At 44.5% G+C, this 20,957-nt stretch overlaps 1 protein-coding gene across 1 annotated transcript in view; it reads left to right on the top strand.

Annotated features, from left to right (window-relative positions):
- Positions 1-235: 235 nt before the first annotated feature.
- Positions 236-20,957, top strand: part of odad3 (outer dynein arm docking complex subunit 3) — a 39,798-nt gene continuing 19,076 nt past the window's right edge. Inside the window, exons 1-6 of the mRNA XM_041176913.1 lie at positions 236-424; positions 1,211-1,332; positions 2,683-2,757; positions 6,944-7,123; positions 7,457-7,558; positions 12,780-12,905. Coding sequence (XP_041032847.1) covers positions 355-424; positions 1,211-1,332; positions 2,683-2,757; positions 6,944-7,123; positions 7,457-7,558; positions 12,780-12,905 — 675 coding nt within the window. The 5' untranslated portion in view covers positions 236-354. The remainder of the gene's footprint in view (positions 425-1,210; positions 1,333-2,682; positions 2,758-6,943; positions 7,124-7,456; positions 7,559-12,779; positions 12,906-20,957) is intronic.

Here is a 20,957-nt window from a genome sequence, read left to right as displayed (position 1 = left end):
ACAGGAAAGAAATTGCTCAATCGGAACCACCGCAAAAATGAACAGGAAACGGAAATGCTGGTATCTCAGCAACTGGTCTGTTACTTGTTGCCCGGGAGATTAGAACAAGCAAATTGAGTTACACAGTAAAAGAGAGAGAGAAGGAAGGGGTGACAGAACGAAAGAGGTGAAGATAGCGAGGAAGATAGGTACAGGAGTGAACTTGGAAAGAGATTTAGATAGAGTGGCAGAAAGATAGAATCTGTAGGCAAAGAGTTAAGTATACCCCTGAACAGTCGGATAACGAGACTGATGGCTCAGTAGGTACTGGGACTTTGGGAGAATAGCGACAGAATACAGCCTAGAGACTCGACTATGCTCGGGCCACCGCGAGTTCCTGTGCAGGAAAAAATCTGGGATTTACAGAAAAAAATTCAGTTATTGGGTAAGTTGGTTGGTTTAATGTTTGCATGAAGCTGAATGGAGAAGAGTGATCAAAAAAGTCAGATACCTGGGCATGTTCCTTCTGCAAAATACCTGGAACCTCGGCACAGAAAGTGATGCAAACTGTTGAGATATTTTATTACAGATGTGTGGAGGAATGTCTTTCTTTGTCCTTTCAACTTACTTCAGAAAATGAAGGTGAACGAGAAGAGAGAATGTGAACCAAAATGATGATGGTGGGCTGGAGACCAAGAGACAGAACAATATAAACAAAGGGCAAAAGAAACAAGAGGTGTGAGGGGGAATGATAAGCAATATGATTAGGGTCAGAAGGCAAGCATGATACAGTGGGAATGAAACAGAGGGAGAAAAGGAACAGAAGGAGAGGAAAATTGTGAGAAAAGGGAATAGTGATTGTGAAATAAACAGAAAGGAAAGTGAAGAGGCAGAAACCAGTGAAGAGGGGGCATTTTATCCACTGTATCAGTGTCCATTCTTTTAGTTAGAGGATGGAAGAGGATAATTTTACTGATATTTATTGCCAAGAATGACCTATTGCGTCAGTGATTGCAACTAAATGTGGATCTAAAAGTCTCTATCATTTTGCTGGAAAACTTTAAGATTTTGCTGCAGCAAAATAAGCCTCTCTGAGTTCTCTCTAATTTGCTGACTTGTTTTATTTCTCCATTTGTTGCCAATGTCTGGTCATATTGGATTCCTGGGCAGATCAAGGTGAGATGGTGCACAGTTGCAGAATATCCTAACTTTATTGACTGGTTTATTCCAGAGGGTGATCGTAAGGCTTATTATGAAAGTTCACAATGGAAAATCAAGAAAAACAAGGAGACCATTCAGTACCTCAGACAAGACAATAAGCGCCTGCACAAAATGCTGGCAGGAGCACTGATGGTAAGATCAGAGAAGCTAGTCTGGAGTTTTGATCTCACTGTCTTGCTGACAGGCTCAGAAATTTTCTTCATTGTAACAACTTTCCATCTGTACGTTTTTAATTGTCTTCATCACAGTGGAAAAACAACAAACCTGCATTCCTGTGGAGCCTTTTAAATAGAAAATGCCCTAAGGCATTTGACAGAGAAGGGGAAAAAGTAAGAATATTAAAAAGAATAAATATTGTACTGCTGAAGGAAAGTTTAAAAGGAGTGAGCAAAGACTTGGTTAAAAAGTTGAGTTTTAAGAAAGTGAATAAAAGGAGGAGAGGGATAAACGTTTCGGTTCACATTCAGGAGGATGATCCAGTGGGAAGGTTTGAGGTGGCTAGATAACCAGAGGGCCCATGGATGCCTGAGGGGATATATGGCTGGAGGAGATTGAAGGAAGGGTAAGGCAATAGAGAAATTTGAAGATGAGTATTATGAGTTTAATGGATTGGTAGACTGAGTTAGCCTAGTGAGTATGTGCATCATAGGCAAGGGGTCACTGAGCATTGTGGCCGGCTGTGTTTTGGACCAACTGGACTGTATGGAGGGAGGTTGGAAGGTCAGCTTGGGGACATAAAGTAAATCAAGCTAAAAGATCACAAAAACTTGGATAAAAGTTTCAATAGCAGAAAAGTTCAGGTGTGTAATGTTGCAGAAGTAGAAATAGGCAATTTTGCTTTCCAGGAAACAGGACTCCAAAGTTCTGCATGGTCTGATTCAGCCTGAACATTTGGCCAAGAAAGTGATGGATTCTGTGGCAAGAGAACAACCCTGGTGGCTTTGGTCTTCCCAGAGAGAGGAGATTCTAGTTTCAATACCTAATCTGTATCTGTATTCAAGCTCAAGACCTAGAAGATAAAAGGACAATGCTACAATGCACCACGTTACCTTGGTTTAGCTTCTAACTTGTATTGGACCTGTCCATATAATTCTATGGCAAGAATGTTTGCAGTGTACCTTGAGCATGAAGGTGAATTCTTCTGATACTGCAATAATCTGCATGAGAGTTCCTTCCCCCACATTGCCCTGTGCCCGTCCCATGCCTGCCCTGTGTCAGAGTCCACCTATCCACCACCAGTGTCAGAGCCCTCCTCCCAAAACCCTGCCATCCTGTCCTGTCTCAGAGACCATCACCCTCCGGTTCTGTGTCAGATCCTTCTCAAGGGCAATTAGGGATGGGCAATAAATGCTAGCCTAGCCAGCAATGCCCACATCCCATGAATGAATTTTTTAAAAATATCACCCCGCCCCATGTCATTTTGTGTCTTTCTGTTTTAAAGATGCTGGAATAGCTGAAATGGATTTGAATCTTGTGTTTCAGAGCGATGAGAAACTTGTTAAAGATTCATTTCAAGATAGTCGTGAGAAAGTGGCACTGAGGAATAAAAGTGGAAAGGTGATTGTTGATTGGATTTCCTTGACAGTTCTAGAGACATCAAGTGCAGTTTCCAAACCTGCTGCAAATGGTGAAAGGTGGAAAGGAGAAGTTCAAATTCTCTGATTTTAATTCCTTGATCTGGGCACAAGGTAGGGATTTGTGTTTTGTCCAATGCAGAAAGGGCTCAACCTGTTGGTAACACTTAAGATTCGCTGAAGTTTGCTTTGTTCCAGGAGGTGCTGTAGGAAGAAAGGGTGTTTGGATGGTAGAAATTTACTGCCATACAACTGGGGGCTATGTACTGCCAGGGATGAGACTGGTAGCCAGACCATCTTGTTATCATTGCAGCTCAAGATATTCTAAATTCAGTATGATGACACACTCCCTGCCTGTCTCAACATCGGCATGCTGCCAGCACTAAAGCCAAAAACTAATCAATGTTGGAAGCATCAGTGAGTTGCTCAGAACTTCAGCTAAGCCATTGGAATCCTACAAAATGGATATCTTATGGGGAGATGAAGTCTTAGTGGTAATGTCACTGGAATAATAATCCAGAGGCCGAGGCTAATGTTATGGCAACAGAGGTTCAAATCCCCCTCTGGAGCTGAGAATTTGAATTCCATGAAAATCTAGAATATGAAGCTAATCCTAGTAATGGTGACCATGAAACTATCATCAGTGGTTGTAAAAACCCATCTGGTTTACTAATGTCCTTTAGGGAAGGAAATCTGTCATCCTTACCCTATCTGGCCTACATCTGACTCCAAATCCACAGCAATGTGCTTGGCTCTTAACCGCCCTCTGCAATGGCCCTAGCAAACCACTCAGTTCAAGGGCAATAAAAACAAAAAACTGTGGATGCTGGAAATCCAAAACCAAAACAGAAATACCTGGAGAAACTCAGCAGGTCTGACAGCATCGGCGGAGAAGAGTACAGTTGACGTTTCGAGTCCTCATGACCCTTCAACAGAACTAAGTGAAAATAGGAGACGGGTGAAATATAAGCTGGTTTAGGATGGTGGGGGTGGGGGGGGCGGCGGGGGTGGGTGGGGAGGTGGTTGTAGGGACAAGCATGCAGTGATTGGAGGAGATAACAAAAAAATGTCACAGACAAAAGAACAAAGAGGTGTTGAATGTGGTGATATTATCTAAAAGAATGTGCTAATTAAGAATGGATAGCAGGACAAGCAAGGTACAGTTAGCTCTAGTGGGGTTGGGGTGAAATAAACCATGGTGGAATACATTTAAAAATGATGGAAATAGGTGGGAAAAAAAATCTATATAAATTATTGGAAAAAACGAAAGGGAGGGGGAAGAAACGGAAAGGGGTTGGGGATGGAGGAGAGAGTTCAAGATCTAAAGTTGTTGAACTCAGTATTCAGTCCGGAAGGCTGTAAAGTGCCTAGTCAGAAGATGAGGTGCTGTTCCTCCAGTTTGCGTTGAGCTTCACTGAAACATCGCAGTAAGCCAAGGACGGACATGTGGGCATGAGAGCAGGGTGGAGTGTTAAAATGGCAAGCGACAGGGAGGTCTGGGTCATGCTTGCGCACAGACCGAAGGTGTTCTGCAAAGCAGTCACCCAGTCTGTGTTTGATCTCTCCAATGTAGAGGAAACCGCATTGGGAACAATGAATGCAGTAGACTAAGTTGGGGGAAATGCAAGTGAAATGCTGCTTCACTTGAAAGGAGTGTTTGGGCCCTTGGATGGTGAGGAGAGAGGAAGTGAAGGGGCAGGTGTTACATCTTTTGCGTGGGCACGGGAAGGTGCCGTAGGTTGGGGTTGAGGAGTAGGGGGTGATGGAGGAGTGGACCAAGGTGTCATGGAGGGAACGATCCCTACGGAATGCCGATAGGGGGGGTGAAGGGAAGATGTGTTTGGTGGTGGCATCATGCTGGAGTTGCGGAAATGGTGGAGAATTAACCTTTGAATGTGGAGGCTGGTGGGATGATAAGTGAGGACAAGGGGGACCCTATCATGTTTCTGGGAGGGAGGAGAAGGCGTGAGGGCGGATGCGTGGGAGATGGGCTGGACACGGTTGAGGGCCCTGTCAACGACCATGGGTGGAAAACCTCGGTTAAGGAAGAAGGAGGACATGTCAGAGGAACTGTTTTTGAAAGTGGCATCATCAGAACAGATGCGATGGATGCGAAGGAACTGAGAGAATGGGATGGAGTCCTTACAGGAAGCGGGGTGTGAGGAGCTGTAGTCGAGGTAGCTGTTGGAGTCGGTAGGTTTGTAATGGATATTGGTGGACAGTCTATACCAGAGATTGAGACAGAGAGGACAAGGATGGGAAGGAAAGTGTCAGTGATGGACGAAGTGAAAATGATGGAAGGGTGGAGATTGAAAGCAAAATTAATAAATTTTTCCAGGCCCCAACAAGAACATGAAGCAGCACCGAAGTAATCATCGATGTACCGGAGAAAGAGTTGTGGGAGGGGGCCGGAGTAGGACTGGAACAAGGAATGTTCCACATACCCCATAAAGAGACAGACATAGCTGGGGCCCATGCGGGTACCCATAGCCACACCTTTTATTTGGAGGAAGTGAGAGGAGTTGAAGGAGAAATTGTTAAGTGTGAGAACAAGTTCAGCCAGACAGAGGAGAGTAGTGGTGGATGGGGATTGTTCGGGCCTCTGTTCGAGGAAGAAGCTGAGAATCCTCAAACCATCCTGATGGGGGATGGAGGTGTAGAGGGATTGGACGTCCATGGTGAAGAGGAAGCGGTTGGGGCCAGGGAACTGGAAATTGTTGATGTGACGTAAGGTGTCAGAGGAATCACGGATGTAGGTGGGAAGGTACTGGACAAGGGGAGAGAGAAGGGAATCAAGATAGCGAGAAATGAGTTCCGTGGGGCAGGAACAGGCTGACACGATCGGTCTGCTGGGACAGTCCTGTTTGTGGATTTTGGGTAGGAGGTAGAAGCGGGCCGTCTGAGGTTGGGCGACTATCAGGTTGGAAGCTGTGGAAGGAAGATCTCCAGAGGAGATGAGGTCAGTGACAGTCCTGGAAACAATGGCTTGATAGAAGCTCAACGCAAACTGCAAGAACAGCACTTCATCTTCCGACTAGGCACTTTCCAGCCTTCTGAACTGAATATTGAGTTCAGCAACTTTAGATCTTGAACTCGCTCCTCCATCCCCACCCCCTTTCCGTTTCTTCCCCCTCTCTTTTGTTTTTTTCAATAATTTATATAGATTTTTCTTTTCCCACCTATTTCCATTATTCCACCCATGGTTTATTTCACTCCACCCCCACTAGACCTACCTTGCTTGTCCTGCTCTCCACTCTTAATGGAGTGCATTAGATAATATCACCACCTTCAACACCTCTTTGTTCTTTTGTCTGTGACATCTTTTGGTTATCTGCTCCTATCACTGCTTGCTTGTCCCTACAACTACCCCCCCCCACCCCAAGCCCACACCTTAAACGAGCTTATATTTCACCCCTCTCCTATTTTTACTTAGTTCTGTTGAAGGGTCATGAAGACTCGAAACGTCAACAGTGCTCTTCTCCGCCGATGCTGCCAGACCTGCTGAGTTTTTCCAGGTATTTCTGTTTTGGTTATGGGCAATAAATGCTGGCCTTGCCAGCGATACCCACATTCCATGATAGAATGAAAAAAAGTAGTGGGATTCTTCATAATGAGAAGGAATGGGAAGGGATTTGGCCCTTTGCGATTCTGTATAATTGGAGTGAATGTGATTTTAGTTTATTGGTCCATTAGTCATTCGGAGCATTTGAGAAGTATTTTATATTTTTTGTATCTGAAGGGATGTAACATTAAGCTTAACATTGGCTTTGCTCCTGCTTATTTTAGCTTTTAATCTTCATCAATGTGGTCTAAGTCGCAGGGTATGGTAGTATAATTATTTCGCTATCTGAAAGCTAGGAGAATATGAGAGAACTTGTGCCATTTCAAGTAAGTAAGTTATAGTAACCAAGCTACTCCATTCAACCTATGGGGAGTACTGCGTTGCCAGATTTATTGCATGAGTAAAGTCAGACTCTGATTCTTGTGGAGCAAGGGCCCACTGTTATTGAAGTGGCTTTTCGTATGAAGTGCAAGAAAAGTATTCAGAGAAGTCTCAGAACTTGCAACACTTGATTTTCATTTTATTAAAGGCATTTTTAATCTAATGTAGCAATTAATAATAAAATATTAATGTAATTAAATGCTTTTCGACCTCATTCATTGATAAGGATGTCATTATGGTGATGGACCAGAAGGTTTGCGATAAGATTAAACGCCTGAATGCTCTTAAGCATGTGACAGAGCTGAAGAAGAAAAATCAGATGGATCTGGAGGTGCAGTACAGCAAGAACATACAGGAGGCCAAGACCCTGCAAGAGATCATGGAGAACATGTCTGAGGATGCGCAGGTGAGGCTGCCAATTCAGGGATTGACCTAATGTTGGGAACTGGGGGAAAAATTCAATGGGCAATTTTTCATAAATTTTAAAAATCCTCCTGTAAGAGAGGAACTGAATGTGGGTGTAGGGAGCAGGCTGTTTGGGACAACCTATAAGACTGTAAGCCTGAGGTAATTACTGACTATTTTGTCATTGCCTCTAAACATTGCGCTCAGTTATTAATAGAGAATTCTGGTTTGTTTTTTAATGTTCCTATACTGTTCCTATTAATGTTCCTATATTGAGCAGTGAGTTGTTAAATAAGTCCTTAAATTCTTTCTGACATCACTTTGTGTATTCCAGACCTTGCGGCTACTAGAGAATCGTTTGGAGAAAACCCAGTTGAAATGTTGTGAGGCAATGCATGTGATGAAGGTGTATCAGAAACTGAAGGCGCATCTGCAGGTATGATCACCTTTGCCTGCAATACAACCCTTCTGTAGCCTTGCATTTCCCAGGGTCGCTTTAGTACGAGAGAGGAGAAGTTGATCACAGCATCAAGTTGCTTTCCCGGGTACATCCGGAGATCCTGTATTGATCATCAGCGCAAGTGGATGAATTGGAGCATCAACATTCCCCATAATTGCTTTCTTTACTGCCTGGAAAGTGCATGTTAAACAGCAATGAATATTAACTGTATTTATATTATAGCAAATTGCCCTCGCACTAATTCTTTCATGGAAGGTAGTAAAGTGGAAAGCTATAGAATTATATTTGCAAATTGTTTTCCCAAAACAGTGCCATTTAGTGTGAGGTTATCTGGACAGGTACATTGCAAGCACTTAGATCCTACTATGTTACATAACTCACAGAAACAGGAGGAGTCAATTCAATCCCTCCAGCCTGTTTTGTCACTCAGTTAGATCATTGCTGATCCATACCACAGCCTTATTTTCCTGCCTTTGACTCATAACCTTTGATACCCTTTCCCAACAAAAATCTATTGATCTGAGTCTTTAAGCCTCAATTGAACCCCAGCACCTGTAACCTTTGGAGGAGTAAGTTCCAGATTTACACCAACCTATGTGTGAACAAGTGTTCCTGTTTTCACTCCTAAGTGGCCAACCTTAAACCCAGACAGTCTTAAAAAGGAAAATCTGTTTCATAATTTAACCCTCGGTGTCACAGTGTCATTTTTGTGAATTTGCACTGTAAGCCTTCCAAGATCAATCTATCTTTCCTGAATCAAAAGCCATGTGTGCCCTTGACTGCTGAATGACCACCATCTTACCATTTCAAAGCAAAATATCAAGACCCATCCCCATTAACCCCCAAGACATGAAGGTTCAGAAATGACTTAATGTCTAAAGGCTTAAATAGACAGTCATGAAGGAATCTCTCTCAGAGAAACTCGAGAGTCGGCTATGTACAGTGAAAATGGACACTTACTGTATTGAGGATGATCTTCAGGGATACTCCACTGCTCTAGATGCCCTTGACTCTACCTCTCACAAGCATCAAGATTGGTTTGATGAAAGCACTGAGGTAATCCAGAAACTTCTGGACAGCAACATTGCATCTACCATGTTTACCTCAATGGCAAGCCAAGCACAATGCCTAACGAAACATCTGCAGGACTGTCCAGTGCAAGCTTAGAGAGATTTAAGATGCTTGGCTGAATCAGAAAGCGGACAAACCTCAGTCATATAGAGACCACAAAGACTGGAAGAAATTCTACAATGTTCTTTCAGTCTATCTGGGAGCAAGGAACCATCTGCAAGAATACAAAGATGCCTCCATTGTCCACCTGTACAAGTGAAAGAAACTCGCCAATCTTGCGACAATCGAAGAGAAATCTCATTCCTCTCCATCACCAGTAAAATCTTTGTCACAATTCTTCTGAACTGCTTAGTTCAACATCTTGACCAGGATCTGGTGCCAGAGAGTCAGTGCAGTTTCAGAAAAGGTCAAGGAACCACTGATTTGGAGTTTGCAGTTAGACAGCTGCTGGAGAAATGCAAGGACAGAATATGAACCTCTAAATCACAGTTGTTGACCTGATCAAGACCTTTGACATAGCCAGCCATGAGGACCTTTAGAACATAATGGAGAAATTAATCTTTTTTTCTATTCATTCACAGGATGTGTGCTTCGCTGGCAGGGCCAGCATTTATTGCCCATCCCTAGTTGCCCTTGAGAAGGTGGTGGTGAGCTGCCTTCTTGAACCGCTGCAGTCCATGTGGTGTAGGTACACCCACATTGCTGTTAGGAAGGGGGTTCCAGAATTTTGACCCAGTGACAGTGAAGGAACATGATAAAGTCCAGATGATGAGTGGCTTGGAGGGGAACCTCCAGGTGATGGTGCTGCCCTTGTCCTTCTAGGTGGTAGTGGTCATGGGTTTGGAAGGTGAAGTCTATTCAGCCTTGATGAATTCCTGCAGTGCATCCTGTAGATGGTACACACTGCTACTACTGTGTGTCAGTGGTGGAGGGAGTGAATGTTTGTAGATGTGGTGCCAATCAAGCGGGCTGTTTTGTCCTGGATGGTGTCAAGCTTCTTGAGTTTTGTGGCAGCTGCACTCATCCAGGCAAGTGGGGAGTATTCCATCACATTCCTGACTTGTGCCTTGCAGATGGTGGACAGGCTTTGGGGAGTCAGGAGATGGGTTACTCGTCACACGATTCCTAGCCTCTGACCTGCTCTTGTAACCATAGATTTTATATGGCTAGTCCAGTTCAGTTTCAGGTCAATGGTAACCTCCAGGATGTTAATAGTGGGGCATTCAGCAATGGTAATGCCTTTGAACATCAAGGGCATTACCTGACACTTATGTGGTGTGAATGTTATTTGCCACTTGTGAGCCCAAGCTTGTATATTGTCCAGGTCTTGCTGCATTTGGATATGGACTGCTTCAGTATCTGAGGAGTCACGAATTGTACTGAACACCATGCAACCATCAGTGAACATCCCCACTTCTGACCTTATGATGGAAGGATGGTCATTGATGAAGCAGCTGAAGATGGTTAGGCCGAAGACACTACCCTGAGGAACCCCTGCGGTGAGGTCCTGGAGCTGAGATTCCTGGCCTCCAACAACCATCTTCCTTTGGGCTTGGTATGACTCCAACCATTGGAGAGTTTTCCCCCTGATTCCCATTGACTCTAGTTTTACTAGGGCTCCCTGATGCCACACTCGGTCAAATGCGGCCTTGTTGTCAAGGGCAGTAATTCTCACCTCACCTTGGGAATTCAGCTCTTTTGTCCATGTTTGAACCAAAGCTATAAAGAAGTCAGGAGCTGAGTGACCCTGGCAAAACCCCAAACTGGGTGTCATTGAGCAGGTTATTGCTAAGTAAGTGCTGCTTGATTGCACTGTTGATGACTCCTGCTATTACTTTACTTGGACAAACCAAACTAGCAATAATACTGTGGAGGAGGATTTCCTGAAGCGTGTAAGTGTGAAATGGTTTTTTAGATCAATATGTTGAGGAACCAACTGGAGAGCAGACTATCTTAGACTGGGTATTGTGCAGTGAGAAAGGATTAATTAACAATCTTGTTGTGCGGGGTCCCTTGGGGAATAGTGACCATAAAATGACAGAATTGTTCAATAGGATGGAGAGTGAAGAAGTTTAATCTGAAACTAGGGTCCTGAATCTAAATAATAAGAACTACGAGAGTTTGAGGCGTGAGTTGGCAATGATGGATTGGTGAACCTTACTAAAAGGGTTGACAGTGAATAGGCAATGGCTAATATTTAAGGAATGTATGCATAAATTATAACAATTATTCATTCCTGTCTGGTGCAAAAATAAAACAAGAAAGGCGGTTTAACCATGGCTTACAAAAGAAATTAGAGATAGTATTAGACCCAAAGAGGAGACATATAAAATTGCCGGAAAAAGCAGCAAGCCTGAGGATTGGGAGCAGTTTAGAATTCAGCAAAAGTGGACAAAAAGATTGAGCAAGAAGGGGAAAATGGAGTACGAGTGTAAACTTGCAAGGAACATAAAAACTGACTGTAAAAGTTTCTATAAATATGTAAAGAGAAAAAGATTAGTGAAGACAAATGTAGGTCCCTTACAGCCAGAAATGGGGGAAATTATAATGGGGAACAAAGAAATGGCAGAAGAATTGAACACATATTTTGGTTCTGTCTTCACAAAAGAGGACACAAATAATTTCCCAGAAATGTTAGAGAACCAAGAGTCTAGTAAGCGGAAGGAATTGAAGAAAATTAGTATCAGTAAAAACAAAAATGGTGCTAGAAATATTAATGGGGTTAAAGACTGAAAAATCTCCAGGGCCTGATAATCTACATCCCAAAGTACTAAAGGAAGTGGCCCTGGAAATATTGGACGCATTGGTGCTCATCTTCCAAAATTCTATAGGCTCTGGAGCAGTTGCTGCAGATTGGAGGGTGGAAAATGTAACCCCACTATTTAAAAAAGCAGGGAGAGAGAAAACAGATAATTACAGACCAGTTAGCCTAACATCAGTGGTGGGGAAAATGCTCGTCTATTATAAAAAACATGGTAACAGAACACTTGGAAAGCATTAATGGGATTAGACAAAGTCTGCATGGGTTTATAAAAGGGAAATCATGAGGATGTAACTAGTAGAATAGGTAAAGGAGAACCAATGGCTGTAGTGTATTTGGATTTCAAGAAGGCTTTTGATAAGGTCCCACATAAGAGGCTAGTGGGCAAAATTAAAGCACATGGGATTGGGGGTAATATACTGGCATGGATTGAGAATTGGTTGACAGACCAGAAACAGAGAGTGGGAATAAATGGGTCTTAACTGGGCTGGTTGTGAGGAGGATGCAAGGTTGCTTCAGGGCAATTTAGACAAGTTATGTGTGTGGGCGAACACATGGCAGATGGATAAATGTGAAGTTATATACTTCGGTGTGAAAAACAGAAAGGCAGAGTATTATTTAAATGGTGATATATTGGGAAATGTGGATGTACAAAGGGATCTGGGTGTCCTTGTACACCAGTCACTGAAAGTAAATAGGCAGGTGCAGCAATCAATTAGGATGGCAAATGGTATGTTGGCCTTCATTGCAAAAGGATTTGAGTTCAGAAGTAAGGATGTCTTGCTGCAGTTATACAAGGCTGTGGTGAGACCACACCTGGAGTATTGTGTGCAGTTTTCGTTTCCCTACCTAAGAGAGGATATACTTGCCATAGATGGAGTGCATCTGAGACCAGGGATGGCAGGACTGTCGTATGAGGAGAGACTGGTTCAACTGGACCTGTATTCACTAGAGCTTAGAAGAATGAGAGGGAATCTGATTGAAACGTATAAAATTCTAATAGGGCTAGACAGACTGGATGCAGGGAGGACATTTCCCATAGTTGGGGAATCTAGAACCAAGGGCCACAGTCTCAGGATACGGGGCAGGCCATTTAGGACTGAGATAAGGTAAAATCTCTTCACTCTGAGGGTGGTCAACCTGTGGAATTCTCTACCACAGAAGGCTGTGGAGGCCAGGTCACTAAATATATTCAAGAAAAAAATTGATAAATTTTTGGATATTAGGGGCATCAAGGGGTATGGAGAGAAAGCGGGAATATGGTGTTGGGATAGAGGATCAGCCATGATCATATTGAATGTTGGAGCAGGCTTCAAAGGCCAAATGGCCTACTCCTGTTCCTAGTTTCTATGTTTCTACTTCCAGGAGGAGAGTGTCACCTTTCAGAAACAACTGGATGTCCTCGAAGCTGAGGTTGTGCAGCAAGAACAGGAACTGAAGGAGCTGCAGGCTATGAACACTGATGCCCAACTATCTCGTGACACAGCCAAGGTACCAGTCTGAACACAACACTGGGGCTTGGGCAGGGTGTGAACTATTTGTTCCCTGATTTGACATCCTTCAGGCTATGTAGGTGCTTGTTTGGAAGTATGCCCACTATCCCGATATTTTCCCATTTCTAGGCAAGCCCTGAGTAATAATGCTGGTTCAGGAGGTATCACCACAGGCTGGTTATTTTGTGTGCGAAAACAATATATTATCTGAGTGGGATTTTCTTTGCTCAAGCTGATCACAGAACATTGAGGCAGTGAGGGACATTAAAACCAGGGGAAGGGCTAGGGCCTAAAGTACAGGCACCATTGAGACTGAAAGCAGAAAGGCAAAATCAAGCAAATCAAGTAGTAGTAGTTAAGTATTGCTGAAAAAAACATATGTTGTCAAAGCTTTTCATCTTGTACTCATCAGGACAATTTGCAAGAATAGCAAATGTAAAGGGAACAACAATTTATACTTCATGATAAGAAAGTGCTGATTGGTTGGCAAGTAGACTCTGGTATAATCACTGCTAAGGACAATGTATCAGTTAACTGATGACTGACAGTTAACTGCCAAGCTCTGTTTAAATTCAAATCAGGCAAGTTGACTCTAATTGGTCAAGGCATTGTCCTGGGGAATGAACCAGAGAATGCTTATCAGTTATTTTGTACCCAGTCCACCCCAGATGACTTTGAAAGAGTAAGAAATCTGAAAAATTTCAGCAAAAGGTGAAGCTAACCATTTCATGCTGCTACCATGCAGTAGCAACACGAGTGGTGTTTGCCACTAACAGGATGCTGCTGTCAAGCCAAAAAGATGTTTGCCTATCACACAAATGAGTCATGTGGTATATGAACTTCAGTGCCAGTGTGATACTAGGTATGTAAGCCAAGCGTCTCAAAGACTGGCATATCAAACAGCATGTCTCTTTGGCTGTTGATAACAGGCAAGGTACCTACCATACCCAACCAGCCCGTGCTTGCAAAACTCAAAACACAGTGTGCGCGATAGATGTTAGATGTGCCTCTGTGATTGGATAATATTTGCTAAACAATCCTGAGTGTACTAAAAACTGACAACCAATTTAAGATTATCAGTCGGGCTCCATAACTATATGACATAGGAGCAGAAATTTGGCCATTCGGCCCATCGAGTCTGCTCCGCCACTCAATCATGGCTAATAGGTTTCTCAACCCCATTCTCCCGCCTTCTCCCCGTAACCATTGATCCCCTTACCAATCAAGAACCTATCTATCTCGGTCTTAAATACACTCAATGACCTGTCCTCCACAGTCTTCTGTGGCAATGAATTCCATAGATTCACCACTCTGGCTAGAGAAGTTTCTCCTCATCTCTGTTCTAAAAGGTCTTCCCTTTACTCTGAGGCTGTGCCCTCGGGTCCTAGTCTCTCCTACTAATGGAAACATCTTCCCCACGTCCACTCTATCCAGGCCTTTCAGTATTCTGTAAGTTTCAATCAGATCCCCCCATCCTTCTAAACTCCATCGAGTATAGACCCAGAGTCCTCAAACATTCCTCATATGTTAAGCCTTTCATTCCTGGGATCGTTCTTGAGAACCTCCTCTGGACATTCTCCAGGGCCAGAACATCCTTCCTGAGATACGGGGCCCAAAATTGCTTACAATATTCTAAATGTGGTCTGACCAGAGCCTTATAAAGCCTCAGCAGCACATCCCTGCTTTTATATTCTAGTCCTCTCGAAATAAATGCCAACATTGCATTTGCCTTCCTAACTACCGACTCAACCTGCAAGTTAACCTTAAGAGAATCCTGGACTAGGACTCCCAAGTCCCTTTGCCCTCCAGATTTCTGAATTCTCTCCCCATTTAGAAAATAGTCTATGCCTCTATTCTTCCTACCAAAGTGCATGACCGCACACTTCCCCATGTTGTATTCCACCTGCCACTTCTTTGCCCATTCTCCTAACCTGTCCAAATCCTTCTGCAGCCTCCCCGCCTCCTCAATACTACCTGTCCCTCCACCTATCTTTGTATCATCTGCAAACTTAGCCAGGATGCCCTCAGTTCCTTCATCTAGATCATTAATGTATAAAGTGGAAAGTTGTGGTCCCGACACTGACCCCTGTGGAACTCCACTAGTCACTGGCCACCATCCTGAGAAGGACCCCCTTATCCCCACTCTCTGCCTCCTGCCAGACAGCCAATCTTCTATCCACGCTAGTACCTTGCCTCTAACACCATGGACTCTTATCTTACTGAGCAGCCTCCTGTGCGGCACCTTGTCAAAGGCCTTCTGGAAGTCCAAGTAGATAACATCCATTGGCTCTCCTTTGTCTAACCTACTCGTTACCTCCTCAAAGAATTCTAACAGATTTGTCAGGCATGACCTCCCCTTGATGAAACCATGCTGACATTGCCCTATTTTACCATGCACTTTCAAGTATTCTGAAATCTCATCCTTAATAATGGACTCTAAAATCTTACCAACGACCGAGATCAGGCAAATTGGCCTGTAATTTCCCATCTTTTGCCTCCCATCTTAATCAGGGGGGTTACATTAGCGATTTTCCAGTCTTCTTGGACCCTCCCTGAAAGATCACCCTAACGCCTCCACTATCTCTTCAGCTATCTCCTTCAGAATTCTGGGGTGTAATCCATCTGGTCTAGGTGATTCATCCACCTTCAGACCTTTCAGTTTTCCTAGCACCTTCTCCTTGGTAATGGCCACCATACTCACCTCTGCCCCCCCAACTGTCTTGAACTTTGGGGATGTCACTCGTGTCTTCCACTGTGAAGACTGAAGCAAAGTACCTATTCAGTTCCTCCGCCATTTCTTTGTTCCCCACTACTACTTCTCCAGCATCATTTTCCAGCGGCCCAATGTCCACTTTTGCCTCTCGCTTACCCTTTATATATCTAAAAAAACTCTTGCAATCTTCTTTTATATTACTGGCTAGTTTACCCTCATATTTAATCTTCTCCCTCCTTATTTCTTTTTTAGTTGTCCTCTGTTGGTCTTTGTAGGCTTCCCAATCTCCTGGTTTTCCACTGCTCTTCGCCGCATTGTATGCTTTCTCTTTAGCTTTTATGCTGTCCCTGACTTTCCTTGTCAGCCATGGTTGCCTTGTCCTCCCTTTAGTATGCTTCTTCTTCCTAGGGATGAATTTTTGCTGTGTCTCCCAAATTACTGCCAGAAACTCCTGCCATTGCTGTTCCACTGTCTTTCCTGCTAGGCTCATCTCCCAGTCAATTCTGGCCAGCTCCTCCCTCATGCCTCTGTAGTTGCCTTTATTCAACTGTAATACCGTTACATCTGATTCCAGCTTTTCCCTCTCAAATTGCAGGGTAAATTCTATCATATTATGGTCACTTCCTCCTAAGGGTTCCTTCACCTTATCAAATCTGCCTCATTACACATCACTAAATCTAGAATTGCCTGTTCCCTAGTGGGCTCCACCACAAGCTACTCCAAAAAGCCATCTCGTAGACATTCCACAAATTCCTTTTCTTGGGATCCACTACCAACCTGATTTTCCCATCTAGCTGCATATTGAAATCCCCCATGATCACTGTAACCTTGCCTTTCTTACACGCCTTTTCTATCTCCTGGTGTATCTTGTGCCCACATCCTGACTACTTTTCGGAGGCCTGTACATAACTCCCATTATGGTTTTTTACCTTTGTGGTTCCTCAACTCTACCCACACAGATTCTACATCATCTGACCCTACGTCGTTTCTTGCTATTGATTTAATTTCATTTCTTACTAACAAAGCAACCCCAACCCCTCTGCCAACCTGCCTATCTTTTGGATAGGATGTATATCCTTGGATATTTAGCCCCCAGTCCTGATCCCCTTGCAGCCATGTCTCCATGATACCCACCACATCATACCTGCCAATTTCAATCTGCGCCACAAGCTCATTTACCTTATTTTGTATACTGCGTGCATTCTGATACAACACCTTCAGTCCTGTATTTCCCATCCCCTTTCTCAGTGTCATTCCTTTATCTGACGTGCTTGAAGTTAGATTCCTAGCCCTTTCCAAACACTCTGTCCTATTTTGTGTTCTGGGGACTTTAATATCCTGTCCTGGGCTCTCCTTTCTTTTCAGTTTTTTCATAATTTTCCATGAAGTTGAATCCACCCCCCCACACCTCCCCCACCACCACCACCCCCCCCCCCACACACACACACACACACACACACACATTAACCTGCTGCTTTGTTTCCCATTAGTCATACTTCTTGGAGTTTTACCCTTCCCCCCCCCACCCCTTTCTAGTTTAAAGTCCTGTTGACCACCCTATTTATCCTTTTCGCTAGAACATTGGTCCCAGTTCGGTTCAGGTGGAGACCATCCCAACAGTACAGATCCCTCCTGTTCCAATACTGATGCCAGTGCCCCAGGAAATGGAACCCCTCTTCCCCGCACCACTCCTTTAGCCATGTGTTTACTTCCCTTATTCTCGTGTCCCTATGCTAATTTGCACATGGCTTGGGTGGTAATCTGGAGATTATAACCCTTGAGGACCTGTTCTATTATTTAGCTCCTAGTTCCTGATAATCCCCAAACAGATCCTCTTTCCTAGTCTTACCTCTGTTATTTGTCCCGATGTGGACCACAACAACTGGATCCTCCCCCTCCCTCTCCAATATCCTTTCAAGCCGTTCAGAGATGTCCCTCACCCTGTCACCGGGCAGGCAACATACCATGTGGAACTCTCGATCCTATCCTGCTTATAAAGGAAGCTATCGATTCCCCTAAGTATAGAATCCCCTACAACCACCACTTGTCTTTTTGCTCCCCCTCTTGAATGGCCTCCTGTGCCACTGTGCTGTGGTCAGCTGGCTCATCCTCCCTACAGCCCTGTTCCTCATCCACACTGGGAGCAAGTACCTCGTACCTGTTGGACAAGGTCAAGAGCTGAGGCTCCTCAGTTCCTGAACACAGGATCCCTCTACCTGCCTCACTTGCAGTCACACCCTGCTGACCCTGACCACTGACCGGACTTGAGGTACTTAATCTACCGGGTGTGACCGCCTCCTGAAACAAAGCGTCCAGATAACTCTTTCCCTCCCGGATGTGCTGCAGCGTCCGGAGCTCGGACTCCAGCTCATCAATTCTGAGCCAGAGTTCCTCCAGCAACCAACGCTTGCTGCAGATGTGGTCACTGCAGCTCGCAATGGGATCTGCCAGCTCCCACATTATACAGCTACAGCACATCACCTGCCCAGCCATCTCGACTTAGATAATTAATTTATTAATTAGCTTTATAGGTGGTCAGGATCTTGGCACCATGAGGATGCAACGAGGAGTGACCAATGGTGGATCATGGAGAACATTACACATTTCCCCCACCACCGTGGTCCCCCACCCCACCTGCCTCACTCCATCCCCCAGCTCAGCTTTCCCCAATCATTGTAAGATTAGCCAATGTGGCTTTGGAGAATTGTCTCCATTTTCCACCCAGAATCATCTGTATCATCAGTGTCAGCCTGCAGGCTCAGTTTTTGGACTAGGATGTCAGAACTTCCCAGTTCCCAGCTTGGTCCCCGCCTCTTCCCTTGGAGAAACCTGGCTCTGTTCACTGGGGGAGGGTTTAGGAATTGCAACAGAAAAGGGAACAGGTCAGTGGAAATTGGGCTTAAGAGAATCAGTAAAATAGAGAGGTTGTAATGGCAATGCACCGTGAAAGGCCAACTTTCTCCTTGTATAGTTGACCATGTGTGAGGGAGGGGGAGGTCAGAAGAAATTCAACAACAGGAACAGCAGCAGGATGCTTCACATGCCTTGGATAACCATGTGTACAGGAAATTCTTCAGATTGTTTGAACTCAAGCTCATGGTTTCTGAGCTTGAAGAGCTGTTGGAATCACTGCAAGGTATATAAGAAACTGAATTTTCTGGAGTGCACGTTCCAGGAGATCTTCACCCAGAAGCTACAGAAAATTCAGGAGAATAGTAAGTGGGCAGCTGTCCAGCAGGATAGGAAGGGGCAGGAAGTGCAGAAATCCTCTGGGAGTGTGGCACTCTCAACTCGCTTTCAGCACTAAATTCCAGTGATGGCATCTTAGAGGAGTGCAGTCTAGAACACTTCAGTGGCAGTGTGAGGTAAATAACTGCAAGGTTGTGAGGAAGGGGAGAGGTGCATGAGTCCTGCATGGTGTCTTGGTTCCCTGGTATGATGGTAAAAGTCAGCACTGTGAGGGGACACAGGAGAAAAGCAAATAGCCAGAAGCCACAGTCCACGTAGGAACCAATGACATAGGAAGGGAGTTACGGTTTTGTAATCAGAGTTTCAGGAGCGAGGGAGATAGTTAAAAAGCAGGATCTCAAAGGTCTTTGTTTTTATTCATTCTTGGATGTGGGTGTCACTGACTAGGCCAGCATTTATTACCCATCCTTAATTGCCCTTGAGAAGGTAGTGGTGAGCTTTCTTCTTGAATCGCTGTAGTTCATATGGTGTAGGTACACCCACAGTGCTGTTAGGAAGGGAGTTCCAGGATTTTGACCCAGCAACGGTGAAGGAACGGCGATATATTTCCAAGGCAGGATGGTGAGTGACATGGAGGGGAACTTCCAAGTGGTGGTGTTCCCACCTGTCTGCTACCTTTGCTTTCTAGATGGTAATGGTCGTGGGTTTGGAAGATGCTGTCTAAGGAGCCTTGGTGAGTTCCTGCAGTGCAGCTCGCAAATGACACGCTGCTGCTACTGTGGCAGTGGAAGGAGTGAATATTTGTGGATGTGGTGCCAATCAAGCGGGCTGCTTTACCCTGAATGGTGTCAAGCTTTTTGAGTGTTGTTGGAGTTGCACTCATCCAGGCAAGTGGAGAATATTCCACCATTTGTACTTTGTAGATGGTGGACAGGCTTTGGGGAGTCAAGAGATGAGTTAGTCGTCGCAGGACACTGTAGCCACAGTATTTATATGGCAAGTCCAGTTCAGTTTCTGGTCAATGGTAAGCCCCCTCAGATGTTGATAATTGGGGATTCAGCGATGGTAATGCCATTGAATATCAAGGGCGATGGTTAGATTCTCTCTTGTTGGAGATAGTCATTGCGTAGCATTTGTGTGGCGTGAGTATTACTTGTCAGCCCAAGCCTGGATATTGTCCATGTCTTGCTGCATTTGGACATGGCGTTATGTCTGAATTATTTCCAGTGTCATCTGCTACTGAGTATAGGAACAGTAAGATAAAACAGGTTAATGCATGGCTGGAGAAATTGCATAGAAGAAAGAACTTTAGATTCCTAGAGCATTGCAACCAGTTCTGGACATGAGGGACCAAGTTCAAGGTGGACAGGTTGTACCTCAACAGAGCTGGAACCAATGTCCTTGCAGATAAGTTAACTGATACTATGAGGAGGGTTAAACTAATTTGACATGAGTGTGGACAAGAGTACGAGTCATTAGAGGGAAGAACCAAGGGGCAGGGTTTTCCCCTTTGGGTCAGGCCCTGAAATTTGGGTCAAATGGGGGTCATAACAATGCACTGTGTGCAGAACAGCCAGCAGCACATTCCCCCGAATTGGCCAATTAGTAGCTGAAGGGTGGGTCCATTTGAAGACAGTAGGCTGGCCTTTAAAGGTGGAAGAAACAAAAAGCTGTCTTTTCAGGTAAGAAACTTAAAACTTTGAAATAAAAATTAGACTCAGCAATGCCGAGCCACCCACAGAGCAGCCTGCAGCTGAAGCCAGACAGGTGAGAAGGGCTTCAAAGTCTGCCTGGAGTACTGGCCCCCTTCAGGTCTCAGGGGAGCCAGACACAACTGGTAAATTCCAGTAGGCCTTTGACAATAGATCTTAATAATGGCTTTTAACGGCTGTTGTTTGGCTAACCATCACTTGTGGTTGGGTAACCCTGCCGCTCTCCCTTGCCAGAATGGCCTGGAGGTGGGATGATGCTGGCAAATTGGCATGCCAATCAACAACATAAATTTTTGCACTCACCTACCTCTGTTCCTGCCTCACTGGAGGTTTAAAAATCCTATCCAAGATTCACAGAGGACTGAAAGAGACAAATAGCACTACAGTTCAGTTCAGAAATAGATGGGACCACAGAGAAGGCAAATATGAGGCAATC

Source organism: Carcharodon carcharias, chromosome 30, assembly GCF_017639515.1.
Source record: "Carcharodon carcharias isolate sCarCar2 chromosome 30, sCarCar2.pri, whole genome shotgun sequence".
NCBI lineage: Eukaryota > Metazoa > Chordata > Chondrichthyes > Lamniformes > Lamnidae > Carcharodon > Carcharodon carcharias.
This window is presented reverse-complemented; position numbering and strand designations above follow the sequence as displayed.